The sequence below is a fragment of the Crotalus tigris genome, unplaced genomic scaffold (genome assembly GCF_016545835.1).
Source record: "Crotalus tigris isolate CLP2741 ecotype Arizona unplaced genomic scaffold, ASM1654583v1 scf7180000021160.8983255:1529534, whole genome shotgun sequence".
Classification (NCBI taxonomy): Eukaryota; Metazoa; Chordata; class Lepidosauria; order Squamata; family Viperidae; genus Crotalus; species Crotalus tigris.
In genome coordinates, this window is record NW_024098373.1 from 1,173,708 (window position 1) to 1,192,586 (window position 18,879).

Consider the following 18,879-nt stretch of genomic DNA (forward strand, 5'->3'; position numbering starts at 1 on the left):
GCTTCGAACAGTCACTAAATGAACTGTTTTAAGTCGGGGACTGCCTATACCAGGGGTAGGCAACCTTGGCTCTTTTATGACTCATGGACTTCGATTCCCAGAATTCCTGAGCCAGCATGGCTCAGCTTGGAAACCCCTCCCTTTCCCCTCAGCATGGCTGGCTCAGGAATTCTGGGAGTTGAAGTCCACCAGTCATAAAAGAGCCAAGGTTGTCCACCCCTGCCCTATATCAGGGCTCCTCAACCTTGGCTAATTTAAGACTTGTGGACTTCAACTCCCAGAATTCCTCAGCCAGCATGGCTCAGCTTGGAAACCCCTCCCTTTCTCCTCAGCATGGCTGGCTCAGGAATTCTGGGAGTTGAAGTCCACCAGTCATAAAAGAGCCAAAGTTGCCAGTTACCCCTGGCCTATACTGTATCCCTCATCTGACGCAATGGAGTTGGCACCGCAGTTGAAATAATCCTGTAAATCAGCCCAAAGCGACATACAGCCCCCTGCACACTTTTGCTGACCTTCAGAGTCACATCTGATTATTGAAAACCTAGGGTAGATTTTTCTCATCATTTTGAAATAGGAAGCCGGGAGAAATATTACTGTAAGACAGTGGTTCTCCACCTGTGGGTCGGGACCCCATTTGGGGTCGAACGACCATTTCACGGGGGTCGGCAAACAACGCAATCCGCCATTTTTTTCCCCTTTTCCTTAGCTGTGCTACTCCCTTTTATTCTATTGGCTTTTGAAAGCCAATAGAATAGACTCTCTTGAATAGAGTCTAATTCTATTGGCTTTCAAAAGCCAATAGGAATTGTCCAGGCTGTCTCTGCCCTGCTGAGCCCGCCAAAAGTCCCATTCTGCAAATGGTGCTGCACCAGTTGAGTAGTCCTCGACTTAACGACCGGTTGAGTAGTCCTCGGCTTACGACCGGTTGGGGGTCGCGGCATTAAAAAGGTTGAGAACCACTGCTGTAAGCTGTAAAATATGTCTGAAGAAAGACTTAATCGTACCTGAAACCCACCCTTTCTTGTCTCCATGATTCCACCTTGTCTGTGTTACAGCCTTTTAATCCCTCCTCCCCAAAAAAGCTATATGTGATCTGGCAAAGGTTTGTCCATCCCCACTTCAGATAATGTTGTATTTTGAGTTTTTGTTTGCCTTTATATTTGGAATTCAACTGCTCAGTAGGCGAAAATCTCTATATTCTCTCCTAAAGCAAATCAGTGCGTGACGCTGATTAGCCTGTGAGATTTCGTGGGTCCCTGCTTTCACTAATGGGGTGTCACTGTTTTCCCAGGTGATAGTTTATCCTAGCTTTCTACCCCCTTTTTATATCATTGAAGGTTCTATCACAGGTAGTCCTCGACTTACAGCCGTTCATTTAATTGTGGTTGTTGTTGTTGTTGTCATTATGGATCATCGCACAGTCGGCCGGATGTTCAGACTGGATTTGGCATTTTGTCTACCTATCGAGTCCTTACCCAGGACCTGGGATAGGCAGATGTGGATGTTTGATGGTATTACAGGTATCGTCGCAGGATGGAAGCAGTTCCTAATAAGGCCGCCTTTTGCAATTGACTAATGGCGAATTTGTCAAGGCCGATGATGGTGTTCAAGTGGTGCTCCAGTTGTTTTGGGATTGCACCCAAGGAGCCTATGACTATTGGTACTACCCTTGCTTGCCTTTGCCACAGTCTTTCTATTTCTATTTGTAGGTCTTTGTATTTTGTTATCTTCTCCAGTTCTTTCTCGTCTATTCTGCTGTCTCCAGGCACTGCCTGTTGTTGTTGTTGTGGTTGTTATTATAATGGTTGCAGTGGCCCGGGGGTCGTGTGATTGCCATTGTTAACCTTCCCACTTGGCTCCTGACAGGCCAAGTCGATAAAGGGAAGCCAGTTTTTTTTAACGCCAACACAACTCACTTAACAACCTGTGGCCAGAAAGTTCGTAAAATGTGGCAAAACCCACTTAACCACTGTCTTGCCTACCGACAGAAGTACAGGCCCGTTGCCAAGCGCCCAAATTCTGACCGCAAGGGACGCTGCAACGGTCGCAAAGGTGAGGAACTGGTCCTAGGTCACTTTTTTCAGGGCCGTTGTAATTTTGAACCGTCATTAAACAAACGGTTGTAAGTCGAGGACTACCTGTAAAGCTGGTAAAGATTTCCCCTGAAAAAATGTCTCAGAAACAATGAATGAATAAAGCTTCCTCTCCGAGGTTTGTCCCAAGCGAACCACAATTGTCGACTGCCTTCTGTTTGTTTTCTTTCTGAGTTTCTCTTTTAAATGAGTTGGGAGTTGCACTGGGATAAAACATGTTTTCCGTCTCAAGTGCCAGCTGGAAAACTCCTTCCCCAACGCTATTACCTCGATAAATACAGAGTATAAAAGCTGACTAAGGACTTCCCACACACGGGCTTGTTGTTTTTTTCTTTTTCTCCCTCTTTCATGTGTGTGGATGTGGCTCTCCCATTCTCACACACACCCCGGTGGCAGGACACGTCAGAAATCCCAAGTTCCATTAGAGTTCCCAGGCTTTACCTTTCCAAACAAGTTTTTTCTTCTTCTTCTTCTTCTGGGAAAAGGGCAAGAGAGAATTGAATTGGAGAAGGCTCGTAAATTCCCCGAACCGAAAACGCTCCAAGCAAAAAATAAAAAAATCAAAAAAATCCCTGAAATAGTCCACTTTCCTGACATTGCCTCTGAGGATCTCCAAATTCATACTTCTATTTTTGTAAGGAATGAGCGGGGCTGAGGACTCTCACCTTAATGCTCCCTCTATTACCATATCTGGGCTCCTGTTCTATTATTGTAATCAGGCCTGAAACACCCCCACCCCACCCCAAAAAAGGAGATTAACAACGGCAATTTATTGTACCCAGACGAGGGGAGAAAATGGGAGACGTGGTCGTTATCATAAATCATATCATAAATAAGCAAAAGAGAAGCCCCCGGAAAGCCCCCCCCCTTGTGGTGTCCGCCTTGCAAGGCCCTCGCTGGCGCATTCACTCAGGATGGTAGCCATAGAAACCCCAAAGTCATATTGTTATCTTAGTCTTGCTGCATTTCTGTGATACAACCATATTAACATATAGATTAGGCCATTTATAATATTAGGTGTCATTTCAGGTTAGCTTGCTTATATAGCATTTTAAAGTTCTCTTCTTTTTTTTCTTCTTTTTTTTTAATTGTGGATATGTTAGAAAAGGCTCCTTTTTCTGCCAGTCAGTTTCTCTCTTTCTCTCTCTCTCTCTCTCTCTCTCTCAATCTCTAGCCATTTATAACCCATCATCATCGTACAGACCGTCAGTTTAGTTAATCTGCTCCTATTATTGATTGGCTGTGGCAGACAAGTTGTCACGGCCTAATTACCTTGTCTTTGCTAATAATTTCATTTTTAACCAGAGGAAAAAAAGGAAATATGTTTAAATAAGGAATACACCGTGAGTTTGCTCTGTGGAGGTCTCTGGTTAGGGCAGCCCTGATTGATGATTGAACGGGAAGTGGATTGGATCTTCTGTTGATGGAAATCGCCTGCGAAGGTCGCGAATGGCGATCATACGACCAAGAGACACTGCGACGGCTACAACTTTGAGGACCCGGTCGTAAGTCTCTTTTTGCAGCGCTGTGGTAACTTGGAATGGCCACTGACTAAGTGGTTGGTAAGCGAGGACTTTCTGTACAGCAAGGGTCCCCAAGCCCTGTGCCACGGCCCATTACCAGGCCTTGAGCCGTTTGGAACCGCCACACCCCCCCCATCAGTCCGCAAAGGTTGGGGAGCTCTACTATACAGCAGCAATAAAGAAGAATACAAGTAGAGTGAAGGGAAAAAATATTTGATCCCCTTCTGATTTTGTACGTTTGCCCACTGACAAAGAAATGAATCAGTCTGTAACAGGGGTCTTCAAACTTGGCCCTTTTATGAGTTGTGAACTTCAACTCCCAGAATTCCTCAGTTAGTCTCCATTTTGTTTGTTAGATTTAAGACAGGGGTCCTCAATCTAGGCGCTTTTATGACTTGTGGACTTCAACTCCCAGAATTCCTCAGTTAGTCTCCATTTTGTTTGTTAGATTTAAGACAGGGGTCCTCAATCTAGGCCCTTTTATGACTTGTGGACTTCAACTCCCAGAATTCCTCAGCCAACCTCCATTTTGTTTGCTAAATTTAAGACAGGGGTCTTCAAACTTGGCCCGTTGATGACTGGTGGACTTCAGCTCCCAGAATTCCTCAGCCAGCCTCCATTTTGTTTGTTAGATTTAAGACAGGGGTCTTCAAACCTGGCCCTTTTATGACTTCTGGACTTCAACTCCCAGAATTCCTGAGCCAGCATGCCTGGCTGAGAAATTCTGAGAGTTGAATTCCACAAGTCATAAAAGGGCCAGGTTTGAAGACCCCTGATCTATAATTTTAATGGCAGATTTATTTTAACAGTGAGAGACAGAATAACAACAATAAAAATCCAGGAAAACACATTTTCAAAAAAAAGTTATAAATTGAGTTGAGCCCAACATTTCCATTGCTGAGCAAGGCAGCTGTTAAGTGAGTTTTGCTCCATTTTATGACCTTTTTTGCCATAGCTGTTAAGAAAGTCACTGCAGCTGTGAAGTGAATCGTACAGTTGTTCAGCGAATCGGGTTCCCCCCCCATCGATTTTGCTAGTCAGAAACCAGCTGGGAAGGTCACAGATGGGGATCACACGACCCCAGGACGCTGCAACTGTCATAAGTACATGCCAGTTGCCAAGTGTTCAAGTTTTGATCACATGACTATGGGGACGCTGCAGTGGTCGTAAGTGAAAAACGGTCCTAGGTCATTTTTTTAGTGCTGTTGTAACTTTGATTCCGTCGTTAAACAAATGGCCGTAAGTTGAGGACTACCTGTATTAGTTCAGTACTGAGTGTTTGAACTGGTATAAAGTGTATTTTTAGCCTTTCGACTGAAAATTCACATGTTGTAGGGTCTGTTTTTTAATGGCTAAAAATCTCTTTGTTCTTTATTCAGAGAATTTTCTCCCGAGTCTTTGGCCATTAGCTGAACAATTCACAGACAAGCCTGGAAGGGGTGCTAAGGGAATGAGGGTTATCAAATTATTACACGTGGAAACAGGTAATAGACATTTCAACATATCCAAGTTAATTTAGCCAGTCATTACACGCACACATTCAGCTCACTAACATGTTCTATATCATGCGACATAAATTGATTATGAATTCTAACTGAACTATACGCAAGTACAAAAAAAAAAAAGGAAGAAAGAAAGATTGAACTGTCCGTTTAGATTATTCCAGTATCTTCAGCCTGGGTTCCACTTTCATGTTTTTATTCTAATATTTAAATCATTAAGCTCTAATTTTTTGACGGTTTGTGAGATAACTTCATCTTCCCTCCCAAACCGTGAACTGTTTTTATTAATAGCTGCCCAGAGTCTCTTTATAGGGGGGGATAGGTGGCATAAAATTAATTAATTAATCATTTTGAAACACCTTCACCGTATTGACGCATATTAGCATGTTTTCCAGAGCAATTTTCCAGGTTAAAATACATGTTCACAATATCTGAACATAAAGACATAAGTGTTATCTTTAACGTTTTGGCTACTTTTGTGGAAGTCTGCTTACTAACAAAAAAAAACCCAAAAAACCCTAGCCATGACTTAATCTTGATTACTCTTCTCATTGCATGGTTTGTCCTGGTTCTGACATCCTCCAATAAATGTTATTAAATACTGCAGCAGGATCAAGAAAGTTAGGGCAAATTTTATAGGTTGACCAGATTCATAATTTGTATCTTCCTTCAGAAATAGTGTTTGTTCCAGCTTCCGGTGTTCTCTTTCATTACTTTCCATCCGTTGCTTCTTGTCCTGCCTTCAGGCGCTTTGGAGGATAGCTTGACTCCCTCTTCTTTGGGGCAGCCCCTGAGAGATTGGAACACTGCTATCATGTCCTCCCTCGTCCTTCTCTTCATTAAACTAGACATCCCCAGTTCCTGCAACTGTTCTTTGTATGTTTTAGCCTCCAGTCCCCTAGTCATCTTTGTTACAGGAGTGTTAAGATAATTCTTTTTCTTTCACCTCTGCACTGGACAACTGTCTGTAACATTGAGGTCAAACCTACGAATTTGAAATATTTTTCTAACTCATCTCATTTCTCTTTTAAATCACACCACCCTAGGGAAATATGAGTATATTTCATTCCCCGAAAAGATCAGGCAGTGATTAAACCCAGTTTTTGGAACCTGCACCAAATCCAGCAGCACAGTCTATTTCTAGTAGATGCCAGGACACAAGAGGCTGATTTGATTTATTTCTTCTTCTTCTTCTTCTTCTTCTTCTTCTTCTTCTTCTTCTTCTTCTTCTTCTTCTTCTTCTTCTTCTTCTTCTTCTTCTTCTTCTTCTTCTTCTTCCTCCTCCTCCTCCTCCTCCTCCTCCTCCTCCTCCTCCTCTCTCTCTTTTTTTTTAAGGACAAAAACATATACTGTATGTCCATCCAAGCAAAACTGAACTAACAAATTTCTGTTTCTTATGGAAGGCTAAATAAAACAGAAGGCTTTATCCCCCCCAGGCAGACTTTCCACTTTGGACCTGTTGCCGTAAATCCTCCGGGCCTTGGGAAAAGCTTAACTTGTTTTAGGGTTTTTTTGTTTTTACTTAATTTGCGGCTGCTGGCACAAATTTATGTTTAGACCCAAGGCTCTTGACTCAAGTCTCCTAAATCTGGGCCTTTGACACATTCTAGAGGAAAAGGAAAGTCCCGCTCCAAAGGTTTGAAGGCAAACCAAAACTAAAATGGGATTTTTGGAGAGCGGTTCAAAACAGGAGAAGCAAAGTTTGTTATAATAAGTAGAATGCACCCAGCAAATGCATGTTCGGTTGTTTCTCAGATGGTATCTGTGGCTGGCTTTTTATTCGAGCGCTTTAAAGATGATGATGATGATGATGATGATGGAAGGGACCTTGGAGGTCATCTAGTCCAGCCCCCTGCTCAGGCAGGAAAACCAAAACCATTTCAGACAAATGGTTGTCCAGTCTCTTCTTAAAAACCTCCAATGTTGGAGCATTCACCACTTCTGGAGGCAGGTTGTTCCACTAATTCAGTGTTTCCCAAACTTGACAATTTTAAGGCATGTGGACTTCAACTCCCAGAATTCCACAGCCAGCCTTAAAATTGTCAAGTTTGGGAAACACTGCACTAATTAATTGTTCTGAGTAAATTTCTGCTTAGTTCTAGGTTGCTTCTCTCCTTGATTAGTTTCCATCCGTTGCTTCTTGTTCTGCCTTGAAACGTTTTCAAAGGAGAAGAACCAAGAACGTCCAGTTGCCTTTTTTATTTTTTATTTTTTGGAAAAGCACCTTTGGGAGAAGCACGACCTGGATGATTGAGAATCTCCCTAGACCTTCAGAGAGACCCTTTCCCAAACTCAGCCTTCTAATCTAAACACACCCAGCTCCCCTAAACATTTCTGTAAATGCATCAAAGGTAGAAAGCCACCTCCATCCAGAGGGGCATCACACAGCCTGAGGCCCAAAATAAAACAGAATAGAATGACAGAGTTGGAAGGGACCTTGGAGGAAACCCTACATCATTTTGGACAAATGATTGTCCAGTCTCTTCTTAAAAACTTCTACCATTGGAGCATTCACCGCTTCTGGAGGCAGGTTGTTCCACTGGTTAATTGTTCTCACTGTCAGGAAATTTCTCCTTAGTTCTAGGTTGCTTCTCTCCTTGATGAGTTTCCATCCGTTGCTTCTTGTCCTGCCTTCAGGCACTTTGGAGAATAGCTTGACTCCCTCTTCTTTGGGGCAGCCCCTGAGATACTGGAAGACTGCTATCATGTCACCCCTAGTCCTTCTCTTCATTAAATTGGACATAGACATGATGAGGGAGGGTTTTTGTGAGCTGTCAGTCACGTCACTGGAAGAGGGACGCATGGTTCATCAGCTGCCACGCTGCCAAAAATAGAGCCAGAAAAAGCCTTTTGTCAAGAAGCAAACGAGCAAAGGAAATGTGTAGTTCTTGTGTGACAGCAGTAACACTAGAATTGTCCTTGCATAATGCAGCCATCTTGATTCTTTTCAAAGCAGTATACCTTCACTTGTGCAGGTACAGGTGGTCCTCGACTTAAAACAGTTCGTTCAGTGACCATTCAGATGCCTAGAACAGACTTCCGGAAGTGGTATCCATGCACTTCCGGTGGGCTGTTCTAGGCCTGGGAGGCCTCTGAGGCCTAGACTGGATTTCCAGAAACCAGCCGGTTCTCCGAATTCAGGTAAATTTAGCTACCGGTTCTCCCGAACTGGTGCGAACCAGCTGAATCCCACCACTGCTGGTGCTGGTCCACAGACTGGGGTTTGGGGCCCCCTGCCCTAAACTATTTTCTCATTCGGAGCCGGAAAGTAACTTGCTCTTTTCTTGTTTCTTACTCCAGAGGAAGAAGAAGAACAGGTGCCAACGGATGGAGGGACTTCCGCCGAAGCCATGCAGGTTCCTTTGGAGGACGAAGGAGAAATGGAAGAAGAGGAGGCTGTGAACGACGAAAACTACTTAAACAAGAGGCCCTTAGAAAGCCCGGAGTCCGAGGAAATGCCTGCGGCGAAGCGCCCCAAACTAACAAACACGAAGGGGGAGGCGCTCGAAGTCACCCTGGAGGCACGCGAGCCTCTTAGCTCGATCAGTACCCAGAAGGTGCCTCCAATGCTTTCCCCAGTTTGCGCTCAGGAGAGCGGTGAGCAGGTGCTGTCTTCTCCAGAGCCCCCAGTCCTGGCTCCCATCGCAAAGTCGCAGCTGCCCATCCCAAAACCCCCCGAACCCAAAGCCCTTCTTCCTAAACCCAAGGTGAAAACCGTCTCTCCGGTGCAGAAGACCAAAACGCCCAAAGTTTCCCCGTCGCCGGCCGTTACGGGCAGCCCCATTCGCTCGCCCAAAATTGGAACCAAGGAGAAAAAATCTGCGGGCCGAGCGAAGAGTCCCCGAAGCCCGAAAAGTCCGAAACTTCCCATCCACGTGGTTCCTCAGATTACAATCAAGCAGGAGACCCCGATTAAAACCCCATTAGTCGTCTTGAGTGAAAAGATGGGGAAAGAGACTCTCCAGGTTAAGCAAGTGCTGATGCCAGCTGAACCTGCCAAAGCCCCTAGTGAGAACCCAGGAAAGAAATTCACTGTGATTGACAAGACAATTGACGATTCCATCGACGCGGTCATTGCCCGGGCGTGTGCAGAACGGGATCCCGATCCGTTTGAGTTTTCCTCCGGGTCCGAATCCGAAGGAGACGTTTTCACGAGCCCCAAAAGACTTTCTGTGTCTGAGCCTCCTATCCCGAAAGCTTCCGTTTCTGCAAATAGCAGCTTGAATAAAGCAGGAAGCACCCCGATTCCTCCTTGTGGAGGAACCTCAAGTTCGGATATTTCATGGACGATGGACGACTCCATTGACGAGGTGATCCGCAAAGCCAACCTGGGTCCTCACGCGCATTTACCGGCAAACTTCCCTTATTTCTCGTCTCCCTCGGCTTCTCCGCCCACGCCCGAGCCTTTGCTCAAAATCTACGAGGAGAAGACCAAGCAGGCTGCCTCGGTGGAGGTGAAGAAGAAGCTGAAGAAAGAGCTGAAGACCAAAATGAAAAAGAAAGACAAGCAGAAGGATAAGGAGAAGAGCAAAGAGAAGAACAAGGACAAGGAGAAGAACAAGGAGAAGGATCGAGACAGGGAAGGAGGCAAAGAAGCCAAATTTGCGTGGAAGGACCTGATCAGAGAAGATGACCTGGATTCTTTCAAGTTCAAAATGAAGGACTTTGAGGATGACACGAAAGTGAAGATCAAAGAGCCCGGGCCCAAAAAAGAACGCGAGAAACACAAGAAGAAGGAGAAAGAGAAAGGCAAAAAGGACCGGGAGAAAAAAGACAAGGAGAAAATGAAAGATAAAACGAAGGACAAGGCTAAAGCTTTGTCAGTCCCGCTGGTCCTCCCTCCCAAAGACCTGCCCCTCCCCTTGTACTGCACCCCCACCGCTCTGAAGCTCCCCTCCCTGCTGCAGCCCCCCTCTGCGGTCCTTCCCGAGAAGCTGTTCGAGGAGAAGGAAAAGCCCAAAGAGAAGAAAAAAGACAAAAAAGAGAAGAAGAAAAAGAAAGAGCGGGAGAAGGACAAAGAGAAGGAGAAGAGGGAGAAGGAGAAAGAGAAAGAGAAGAAGGAACGGGAGAAGAAGGAGAAAGAGAAAGAGAAACACAAACACGAAAAAGTAAGTCTCTCCTACGTTAGGAGGGAGCGATGGGACTCGCCTTCCTCGTTGTCCAAAATTATATGCTGATTTTTTTTAAAAAAAAAATGGGTTTAATGATATATTTAGCTTAAAAGTGTGCCGAATTCTGAACTGAAAAACAGGGATGCAAACAGCAAAAGGGGGAGAGTGCAGATCGTTGGACCGTATACAAGTAGTCCTCAACTTACAATAGTTCATTTAGTGATAGTTCAAAGTTACAACGGCACTGAAAAAAAGGGGCTGATGACCATTTTTCATACTTACGACCGTTACAGCCTCCCCAGGGTCACATGATTTGCATTCGGATGCTTGGCAACTGTCTCACATTTATGACGGTCGCAGCGTCCCCTTTTGAGAGCTTCTGACAAGCAAAGTCCACGGGGGAAGCTGGCTTCACTTAACAACCGTGTTGCTAATTTAACAACTGCAGGGATTGGCTTAACAAATCTGGCAAGAAAAGTCGTAAAATGGGGCCAAACTCCCTTAACAAATTTCTCACTTGGGCAACGTAAATCTTGGCCCCAAATTGTGGTCATAAGTCGAGGACTACCTGTATACGTTTGCAGCTTTTGCTTTTCTAAAAAAATTAAAAAAAAAAAAAACAAAAAACCTTCCACAGATAGTCCTTGAGCCCTTAACCAATACCGAAAAAGTTAAGTCTGGCCTGAAAAAGAGGACTAAAGGATCTGTGTTGAAGTTCTAAAGATTGGCCCCCCTCCACAATGATGCGACTAAACAACATTCACATTTATGACTGTTAGCAGTGGTCCCACAGTCATGTGACCTTGTTTTACAGTGTCCATTGCTTCGCTTAAAAATGATGACATTTGCTTAAGCCAGGGGACTTTGTGCGATGATCCATAATAATAATATCACTGTTACTTGTTTCATCCAGACCTGGCCATCGAAACTGCTCGATTATGGATGAAACATGTAACAGTGATACCCATTGTCATCGGGGCACTGGGAACTATGTCCAAAAACTTTGCAAAATATTTCAGAAAACTGCAGCTTCCTGCAATAACTCCAGCAATGCTACAAAAAAACTGCGCTACTCGGAACATCTTACATTTTAAGGAGATACCTGGTTGATATCTAGGATGCTGGCAGCAACCCGTGTCAGCCATCAGCGCCAGTCAATTTGACTGAGGCTCACGTCTAATGACGTGGAAGGGACCTTGGAGGTCATCTAGTCCAACCCCCTGCTCAGGCAGGAAACCCTATACCATTTTGGACAAATGGCTGTCCAGTCTCTTCTTAAAAACTTCCAGTGTTGGAGCATTCACAACTTCTGGAGACAAGTCATTCCTCTGATTAATTGTTCTCACTGTCAGGAAGTTTCTCCTTAGTTCTAGGTTGCTTCTCTCCTTGATGAGTTTCCATCCGTTGCTTCTTTGTCCTGCCTTCAGGCGCTTTGGAGAATAGCTTGACTGCCTCTTCTTTGGGGCAGCCCCTGAGATATTGGAAGACTGCTATCATGTCCCCCCTGGTCCTTCTCTTCATTAGACTAGATTTCATTAGACCGATCTAATTAGATTAGATGAGAGATGCCATTGAAGGGGGCACAGGACCTTCACCCTTGACCTAATGCACGGGTGGGCGGGTGGGCAACTGCCCTCATGACCTGTGGACTTCAACTCCCAGAATTCCTGAACCAGCACCATTCAGATTTTCTCATTTCTCATCCAGTACCTCAACCAAACCGGTTAACAACCTCTTGAGTTGATGTGGACTCTCCCGTACAAAATACCATTAGGGTACAAATGGGAGATTCTTTGCAGAAATGGCAACGTGTTCTCTCTCTCTCTCTCTCTCTCTCTCTCTCTCTCTCTCTCTCTCTCTCTCTCTCTCTCTCTCTCTCTCTCTCTCTCTCTCTCTAAACTACACAGACACCAAGGAAAAAGGAGAATCTGGAAAAAGAAAGAGAAATTTCACTCCAACTATCAGATTATCGGGCTTATTTGGCAGTGGTGCAGTGGGAAAAAAAGCCAGCTCATTGAAGGAGACAGAAGGGATTTAAGTATCTGAGATCCAATCTGCTCTATCTGGCTTGGTATTTCCTTCTCACTGCTCCTTCTATTTATTCATTTATTTTTTTCCTAGGTTGGATACTTTGGCGTAAGAAACGGCTCTATAAATCCCTACAGGAATCATGTTTGGTAGGGTAAATCTCCCAGGTAGATATCCCTGAATGATTATCTTACCTGCGGAAGGGAGCTATCATAATTGCCGTATTCACAATATTAACAGATTTTGAGAGCAGATAGGGGGATCCTGTTCCAAGCTGCGACTACTGGATCAAGTGCTAAAAATGATTAAAATAAACTTAGGGGGGAAAAATAATAAAAGAGCTCTTCCCTCACTTAGTGACTAGTTCTCGTCTCCTACTGTTACCATCCAGTACGCTATTAGGACTATAATACACCATTACAAGCGATTAAAAAAAAAATCTATTCTTTATACTCCTAAAATATATTGTATTATAGGAAAGCAATATAAGCTCGGGCAGATTACGTTGACAAAGCTTCCCTGTTAGCTTTGGCGAACAGTCCCCGTCAAAAGATAAAACTTTAAAGCCGGGCTGCATGAAAGAGGCCCTCCGCAAAAATTAAAATTTAAACCGATTTCCAGAGATAAGCCTTCCTCTCGTTTCTTTTTATTATTATTATTTTTCTTTTTTTTAAAAAAAAGATGGAAAAAGTCCATCTCTTCGTTGGAAGTCAGGATTTCGAAAATAAATTCTCTCCCCCCCCCCTTTTTTTTTTTTTTTAAATCTCTTGAGTGATTTTCATTTTTTGCAAGGCTGCTCTGTTGGTGTCCTAGAAAAACGGAGAGTTAAGGCTTTATCAGTTGGTGCCCTGAGGTATGTGGCAAAGAAGCTAAATCCTTGAAGATTAGTGCCAAAAAATAAATAAAAAATAAAAAAAAAAATCCTGTGCAGCACACACTGCAATAAGGGGCTTATAGGACTACTAGTATTAGTTCAGGTGAAAGAAGTATTGCTTATACATAAAACTGGACAAATCCAGGGACAATGTGTTTTTAGTTAGCGGCAAAGGAGTCTGACATTGCTGGACATTGCCACTTTGGGGACTGGGAAGTTTTGTAATCCACTGTAAATATTCTTCTCCCAGTCCAAATGCCCAGCTTGCTCCAGAATTGCATTTCTTTAAATTTTAATCGTAGAGACTTCATGCTCCCTTCACATTAAAAAAAAAACCTTGTCCATTTAAATAGTTAAAACCGTTAATCAGTGGAACAACCTGCCTCCAGAAGTTGTGAATGCTCCAACACTGGAGTCTTTTAAGAAGAGACTGGACAGCCCTTTGCCTGAAATGGTATAGGGTTTCCTGCCTGAGCAGGAGGTTGAACTAGATGACCTCCAAGGTCCCTTTCTATTCTGTTCCATTCCATTCCATACTTTCCATTCTATTCCATTCCATTCCATTCTATTCTGTATTCTATTCCATTCCATACTTTCCTTTCCATTCTATTCCATACTTTCCATTCCATTCTATTCCATTCTATTCTATTCTGTATTCCATTCCATACTTTCCTTTCCATTCTATTCCATACTTTCCATTCCATTCTATTCTATTCTATTCCAATCCATTCTATTCTATTCCATTCCATTCCATTCCATATTTTCCTTTCCATTCCATTCCATTCTATTCTATTCTATTCTATTCTATTCTATTCTATTCTATTCCATTCCATTCCATACTTTCCTTTCCATTCCATTCTATTCCATACTTTCCATTCTATTCTATGCTATTCTATTCCATTCCACTCCACTCCACTCTAAATCACTTCTGGTCTTCTTCATGCATACCCACATTTATATTTCCTTGAATATATAGGTAGTCCTTGACTTACAGCCATTTGATTAATGACTGGTCAAAGGCACTGAAAAAAAGTGATTTGTTTTTCACACTTATGACCATTACAGTATCCCTGTAGTGAATCACTACAGCTGATAAGGTAGTAACCCGATTGTTAAGTGTAATCTGGCTTCTCCATTGATTCTGCTTGTCAGAAGACCGCAAAATACGATCACATGACCCCAGGACACGGCAACCGTCATAAATACAAGCCAGTTGCCAAGCGTCTGAATTTTGATCACGCGATCGTGGGGATGTTGCAAAAGCCGTAACTGTGAAAAATGGTCCTCAGTCACTTTTTTTCAGTGCCGTTGTAGCTTTGAATGGTCGCTAAACACACTGTTATAAGTTGAGAACCACCTGTAGATCTGTTCCTCCCCCCCACACCTCTTCTTTAGACACCTAGAGTCAATTTTGGGAGTTGAAGTCCACAAGTCTTAAAATTGCCAACTTTGGAGACACCCTGCTCTGCACAATTCAACACAGCGTGAACACTTTCCTCTCTAGCAGATACCCTATTTCAGTGATGGCGAGTTCCCAAATTGCAACCCCAAACCCACTTATGCATCATCGGGTGCCGGGTGGGTATGGCCAATGGAGTGGGTGTGGCCCACTGGCTGGGCGTGGCTGCGGTGGTGACGGCAGACTGGGTGGGACTAAAAAGTTCAATCAATCAATTCCAACTTTACAAGATTTTTTTTTCCCCGCGAGAAGTTGAAATTGACTGATTGATTGAACCTTTTTTTTTTTTTGCACAAAGCGGCGGAGGCCTAAAGCGAAAAGGTTTTATAAAACCCAGCTGAAGGCCGAGGACTGGGGCGATGGCGCGCGTGCCCACAGAGGGGGCTCTGAGTGCCGCCTCTGGCACCCGTGCCATAGGTTCGCCACCACTGTCCTATTTTAACACTGGAATATGTTACCTTCAGCAGATCAAAGTGGAACCCGTCATACCTGCCCCATCGCCTGTGATTCCCCGGCTGACGCTGCGAGTGGGTGGCCAGGACAAAATGTAAGTGAGAAATAACCCATTTGATGAACTCTTGGTGGGTGTGGTTTCCTCCGGTGTCTCCTACTTGTGGCGAAATCCATTTAATAGACTATATCGGGGTCTTTAAACTCGGCCCTTTTATGACTTGTGGACGTCAACTCCCAGAATTCCTCAGCCAGGCATGCTGGCTGAGGAATTCTGGGAGTTGACGTTTACAAGTCATAAAAGGGCTGACTTTGAAGACCCCCTGGAGTATTATCATTTTTCCTAATGAATTTATTTCCTGAAAAAACATACACAAGCATTGGTTGCCATGATAATTAGGCTTTTTTTTGTTTTTACTTTTCCAATTAAATAAAGCTTTTATACCCAAGGGCGTAATCCCTGTTTCACGATTGTACGGGCAGATTAAGAATTTTTTGTTTGTTTTCCTGCTCAAGGACAGCAAACAAACCTTAAAAGGCTTAAGTAATGATGCTTCAGAATCAAGGCCCCCTAATCACGTTTAGCTTAAAAATGGAACACCAACTTTGACTATACAACTGGGTTGGCAGCTCGTATGACATCGAACAAAATAGTAACTATTATTTCATGAGAGTTGATCTCCGAAAATGAGACATCGTTTAATAGTATGGTTTGATAAAAGGGCTTAGATTGAATTGTGTACGCATGTAAGCCTTCTTGTACATGCTAATATTATATCTATTTCTGACATTTTATAAGCCCTTGGTTTAGTCGATACTGGCTTCTGAAAAAGATAACAAGTGAACTGTGTAATAGCAATGCAACGTTAGAAATTTGGATTGGATATTTTTTTTCAAATTTATTTATTAAATTTACAGTTGTCAAGCATAGGAAAGCAGGAGTCCAGGCAGTTCACATGAATATATAGGTTTATTGTACACTAAAGCTCTGTATAAGATCTGAACTACTAACGGTGAAGGCGATTGGCAACGAATTCAAGGAGAGCTGAATTTAGATCTCTTGTGGGCACAAAGGGATTCAAGACTGATGACCTGTTTGACCCCCTCTCCCCCTCGGGCTTAGCCTGATCTTCTCCTTCGTCAGGACTGGACAAGTGCCCTTTCACTGTTCCCAAATTCAGGACGAATGTCCCCTTGTTGATAGAAGCCTGTGGCACTTTTGCCACAGTGAGTGGAATTGTGGACTGCTTTCCGTGCTCCTACAGGAAAAGCAGTTTTTGTTAAGCTGCTTTAGGTCCATAGTGTCGAAAAATGTTATAAAATTCACGGAAATAAATACATGAATACAGGTAGTCTGTCAGACCATGCACGGTCTTATTGCGCTGAGGTAACCCAGGAGTAAATACAGTAAACAGTGGTTTGTATTAAATGTGGTTTATATTACACCAGTGGTGGCGAACCTATGGCACGCGTGCCAGAGGCGGCACTCAGAGCCCTCTCTGTGGGCACGCGTGCCATGCCCCAGAGATGGCAACCGTCCCTCTTCAACCAACCGGCCGCTAACTTGCTGAGGTCTCACGTGGCCAGATGCATCCCAGCACAGCTGACTTCCCTCCCCCCCCCGTCCCATCTCTCCTGGCCTCTCATGCTTTCTTTTTCCCGGGCACAACCCACTGCATCGCCTCCTCAGCTGTCGGCCGGCTGTCTAGCTCAGAGGCGGCTCTTCTGAACTGCTGGCAGTGGGCTGCAGAGCCCCAGAATGTGCCGGTCATGGGGCCGTCAGGCTGTGGCTGCTGACAGACGCTGTCGCCCCCCCCCCCATGTGCTTGCTGGCCTCTGTGTGCGGGGGCCAATGGTGTCAGGCAATAGCCGCCCCGGCCCCTACCTCGCCTTGTCCTGCGACAATGGCACCCCCGCCCTGCTCGCCTTGCCTCACCTCACCGTGCAGGACGAGCCTCCTGCCCACTGCCCCACCTGCCAGAGACCCCCTGGATCTCCCCCAACCCTGTCCGGCCCTCACAGGCATCCCTTCCTGCAAGCAACATTGAGGTGACCATGCCCACCTTGGCCACACCCACCTAGTCTGCCATGACCATCATAGCCACGCCCACCCAGTGGGCCCCCCCACACCTGACACTCGGTGATAAATAAGTGGGGTTTGGGTTGCAGTTTGGGCACTCGGTCTCTAAAAGGTTTGCCATCATTGTATTACACTATACCTACAAATATACACTAGAAATAAATACATAACACGTGGTGAAACAGCAAACTCCAACACATAGCAGTTACCGCAGGGAAGAGACGAGAGAGAAAGACTCCAGCAAAGCCTTCCCTTTTGAACTCAGGCGCTTAAAGGGATACACACACTCTACTGCGTCATTCCTACGATTGCATCATCCACCTTCCGTTACATTACCTCATTACATAAGCTGTTCAGCCTTTAAAGCAGTGTTTCTCAACCTTGACAATTTTAAGGCATGTGGACTTCAACTCCCAGAATTCCACAGCCAGCAATGCTGGCTGTGGAATTCTGAGAGTTGAAGTCCACATGCCTTAAAATTGTCAAGGTTGAGAAACACTGCAAAACATTTATCCTGACATAGTCCTTGACTTCGGTTGTTAAGTGAGACATTTGTTAAGTGAGTTTTGCCTCATTTTATGAAATTTCCTGCCACCGTCGTTGAGTGGATCACTGCAGTTGATAAGATAGTAAGATGGTTGTTAAGTGATTCCGGCTTCCCCATTGACTTTGCTTATCCGAAGGTCGCAAATGGGGATCACTGCAACGGTCATACGTATGAGCCAGTTGCCAAGCGTCTGAATTTTGATCACCGGACTGTGGGGATGCTGCCAAGGTGGTCAGTGTGAAAAATGGCCGTGAGTTCAGCGCCGTTGTAACTTCGAACAGTCACTAAGCCAACTGTTGTAAGTCGAGGACTACTTGTAGAGTCCTTGGGTCCCCCGTACAGCGGTACAATCGTCTTTCAAAGCATCTGCAACTCATCCCTGATTTTCAAATCTGTTCAGAGTGTTTATTGCCTGGCGGATAAGCATTGGGTGCCAAAATGAGATCACCACAGGCTCTTGAGTAGGAAGTTGTTTTTGGAGACTTAATCAGAGCATTGTTGAGGTATGGATTGTCTGAAAACTATCTTTGAAAATTTAGGAGCCTTGCAACATTCTTATTCCACACTGGAGGCAATAAGAGGGAGAGACAGTCTGGGAGACAATTCCAGTGTTTCAGTATTAAAAAAAAAAAGCTTTTAAAATGAAAATTTGTCTGATTGGGCATGAGGGATGGAGAAGTTCCCCAATGAAGGAATGATATTAGGACTTTCTGGAAACTCATGGAGACCACCAAGTTAACAGAATAACAGAGTTGGAAGGGACCTTGGAGATCTTCTAGTCCAGCCCCCTGCTCAGGCAGGAGACCCAATACCATTTCAGATAAATGGTTGTCCAGTCTCTTCTTAAAAACCTCCAGTGATGGAGCATCTATAACGGGGGGGGCTCTTCAAACTTGGCCCTGTTATGATTTGTGGACTTCAACTCCCAGAATTCCTCAGCCACCTTGCCTGGCTGAGGACTTCTGGGAGTTGAAGTCCACAAGTCATAAAAGAGCCAAGTTTGAAGACCCCTACTCTGGATCCAAGCCTGCAGTTTCATCAAAATGGCCGACTGAGGAATTCTGGGAGTTGAAGTCCACAAGTCATCAGAGGGCCAAGTTTGAAGACCCCTGGTCTGGATCCAAGCCTGCAGTTTCATCAAAATGGCCGACTGAGGAATTCTGGGAGTTGAAGTCCACAAGTCATAAAAGGGCCAAATTGGAAGACCCCTGA

At 44.5% G+C, this 18,879-nt stretch overlaps 1 protein-coding gene across 3 annotated transcripts in view; it reads left to right on the forward strand.

Moving 5' to 3' along the window:
- TAF3 (TATA-box binding protein associated factor 3) overlaps positions 1 to 18,879 on the forward strand; it is a 159,796-nt gene that overhangs the window by 88,624 nt on the left and 52,293 nt on the right. Inside the window, exons 1-3 of one of the 3 annotated variants that reach the window (XM_039369506.1) lie at positions 4,978 to 5,100; positions 8,419 to 10,226; positions 15,055 to 15,137. In XM_039369506.1, coding sequence (XP_039225440.1) covers positions 5,067 to 5,100; positions 8,419 to 10,226; positions 15,055 to 15,137 — 1,925 coding nt within the window. In that variant the 5' untranslated portion in view covers positions 4,978 to 5,066. Of the gene's footprint in view, positions 1 to 4,977; positions 5,101 to 8,418; positions 10,227 to 15,054; positions 15,138 to 18,879 lie in introns of those variants that run through there. The other 2 variants (XM_039369504.1, XM_039369505.1) reach the window with 2 other exon arrangements.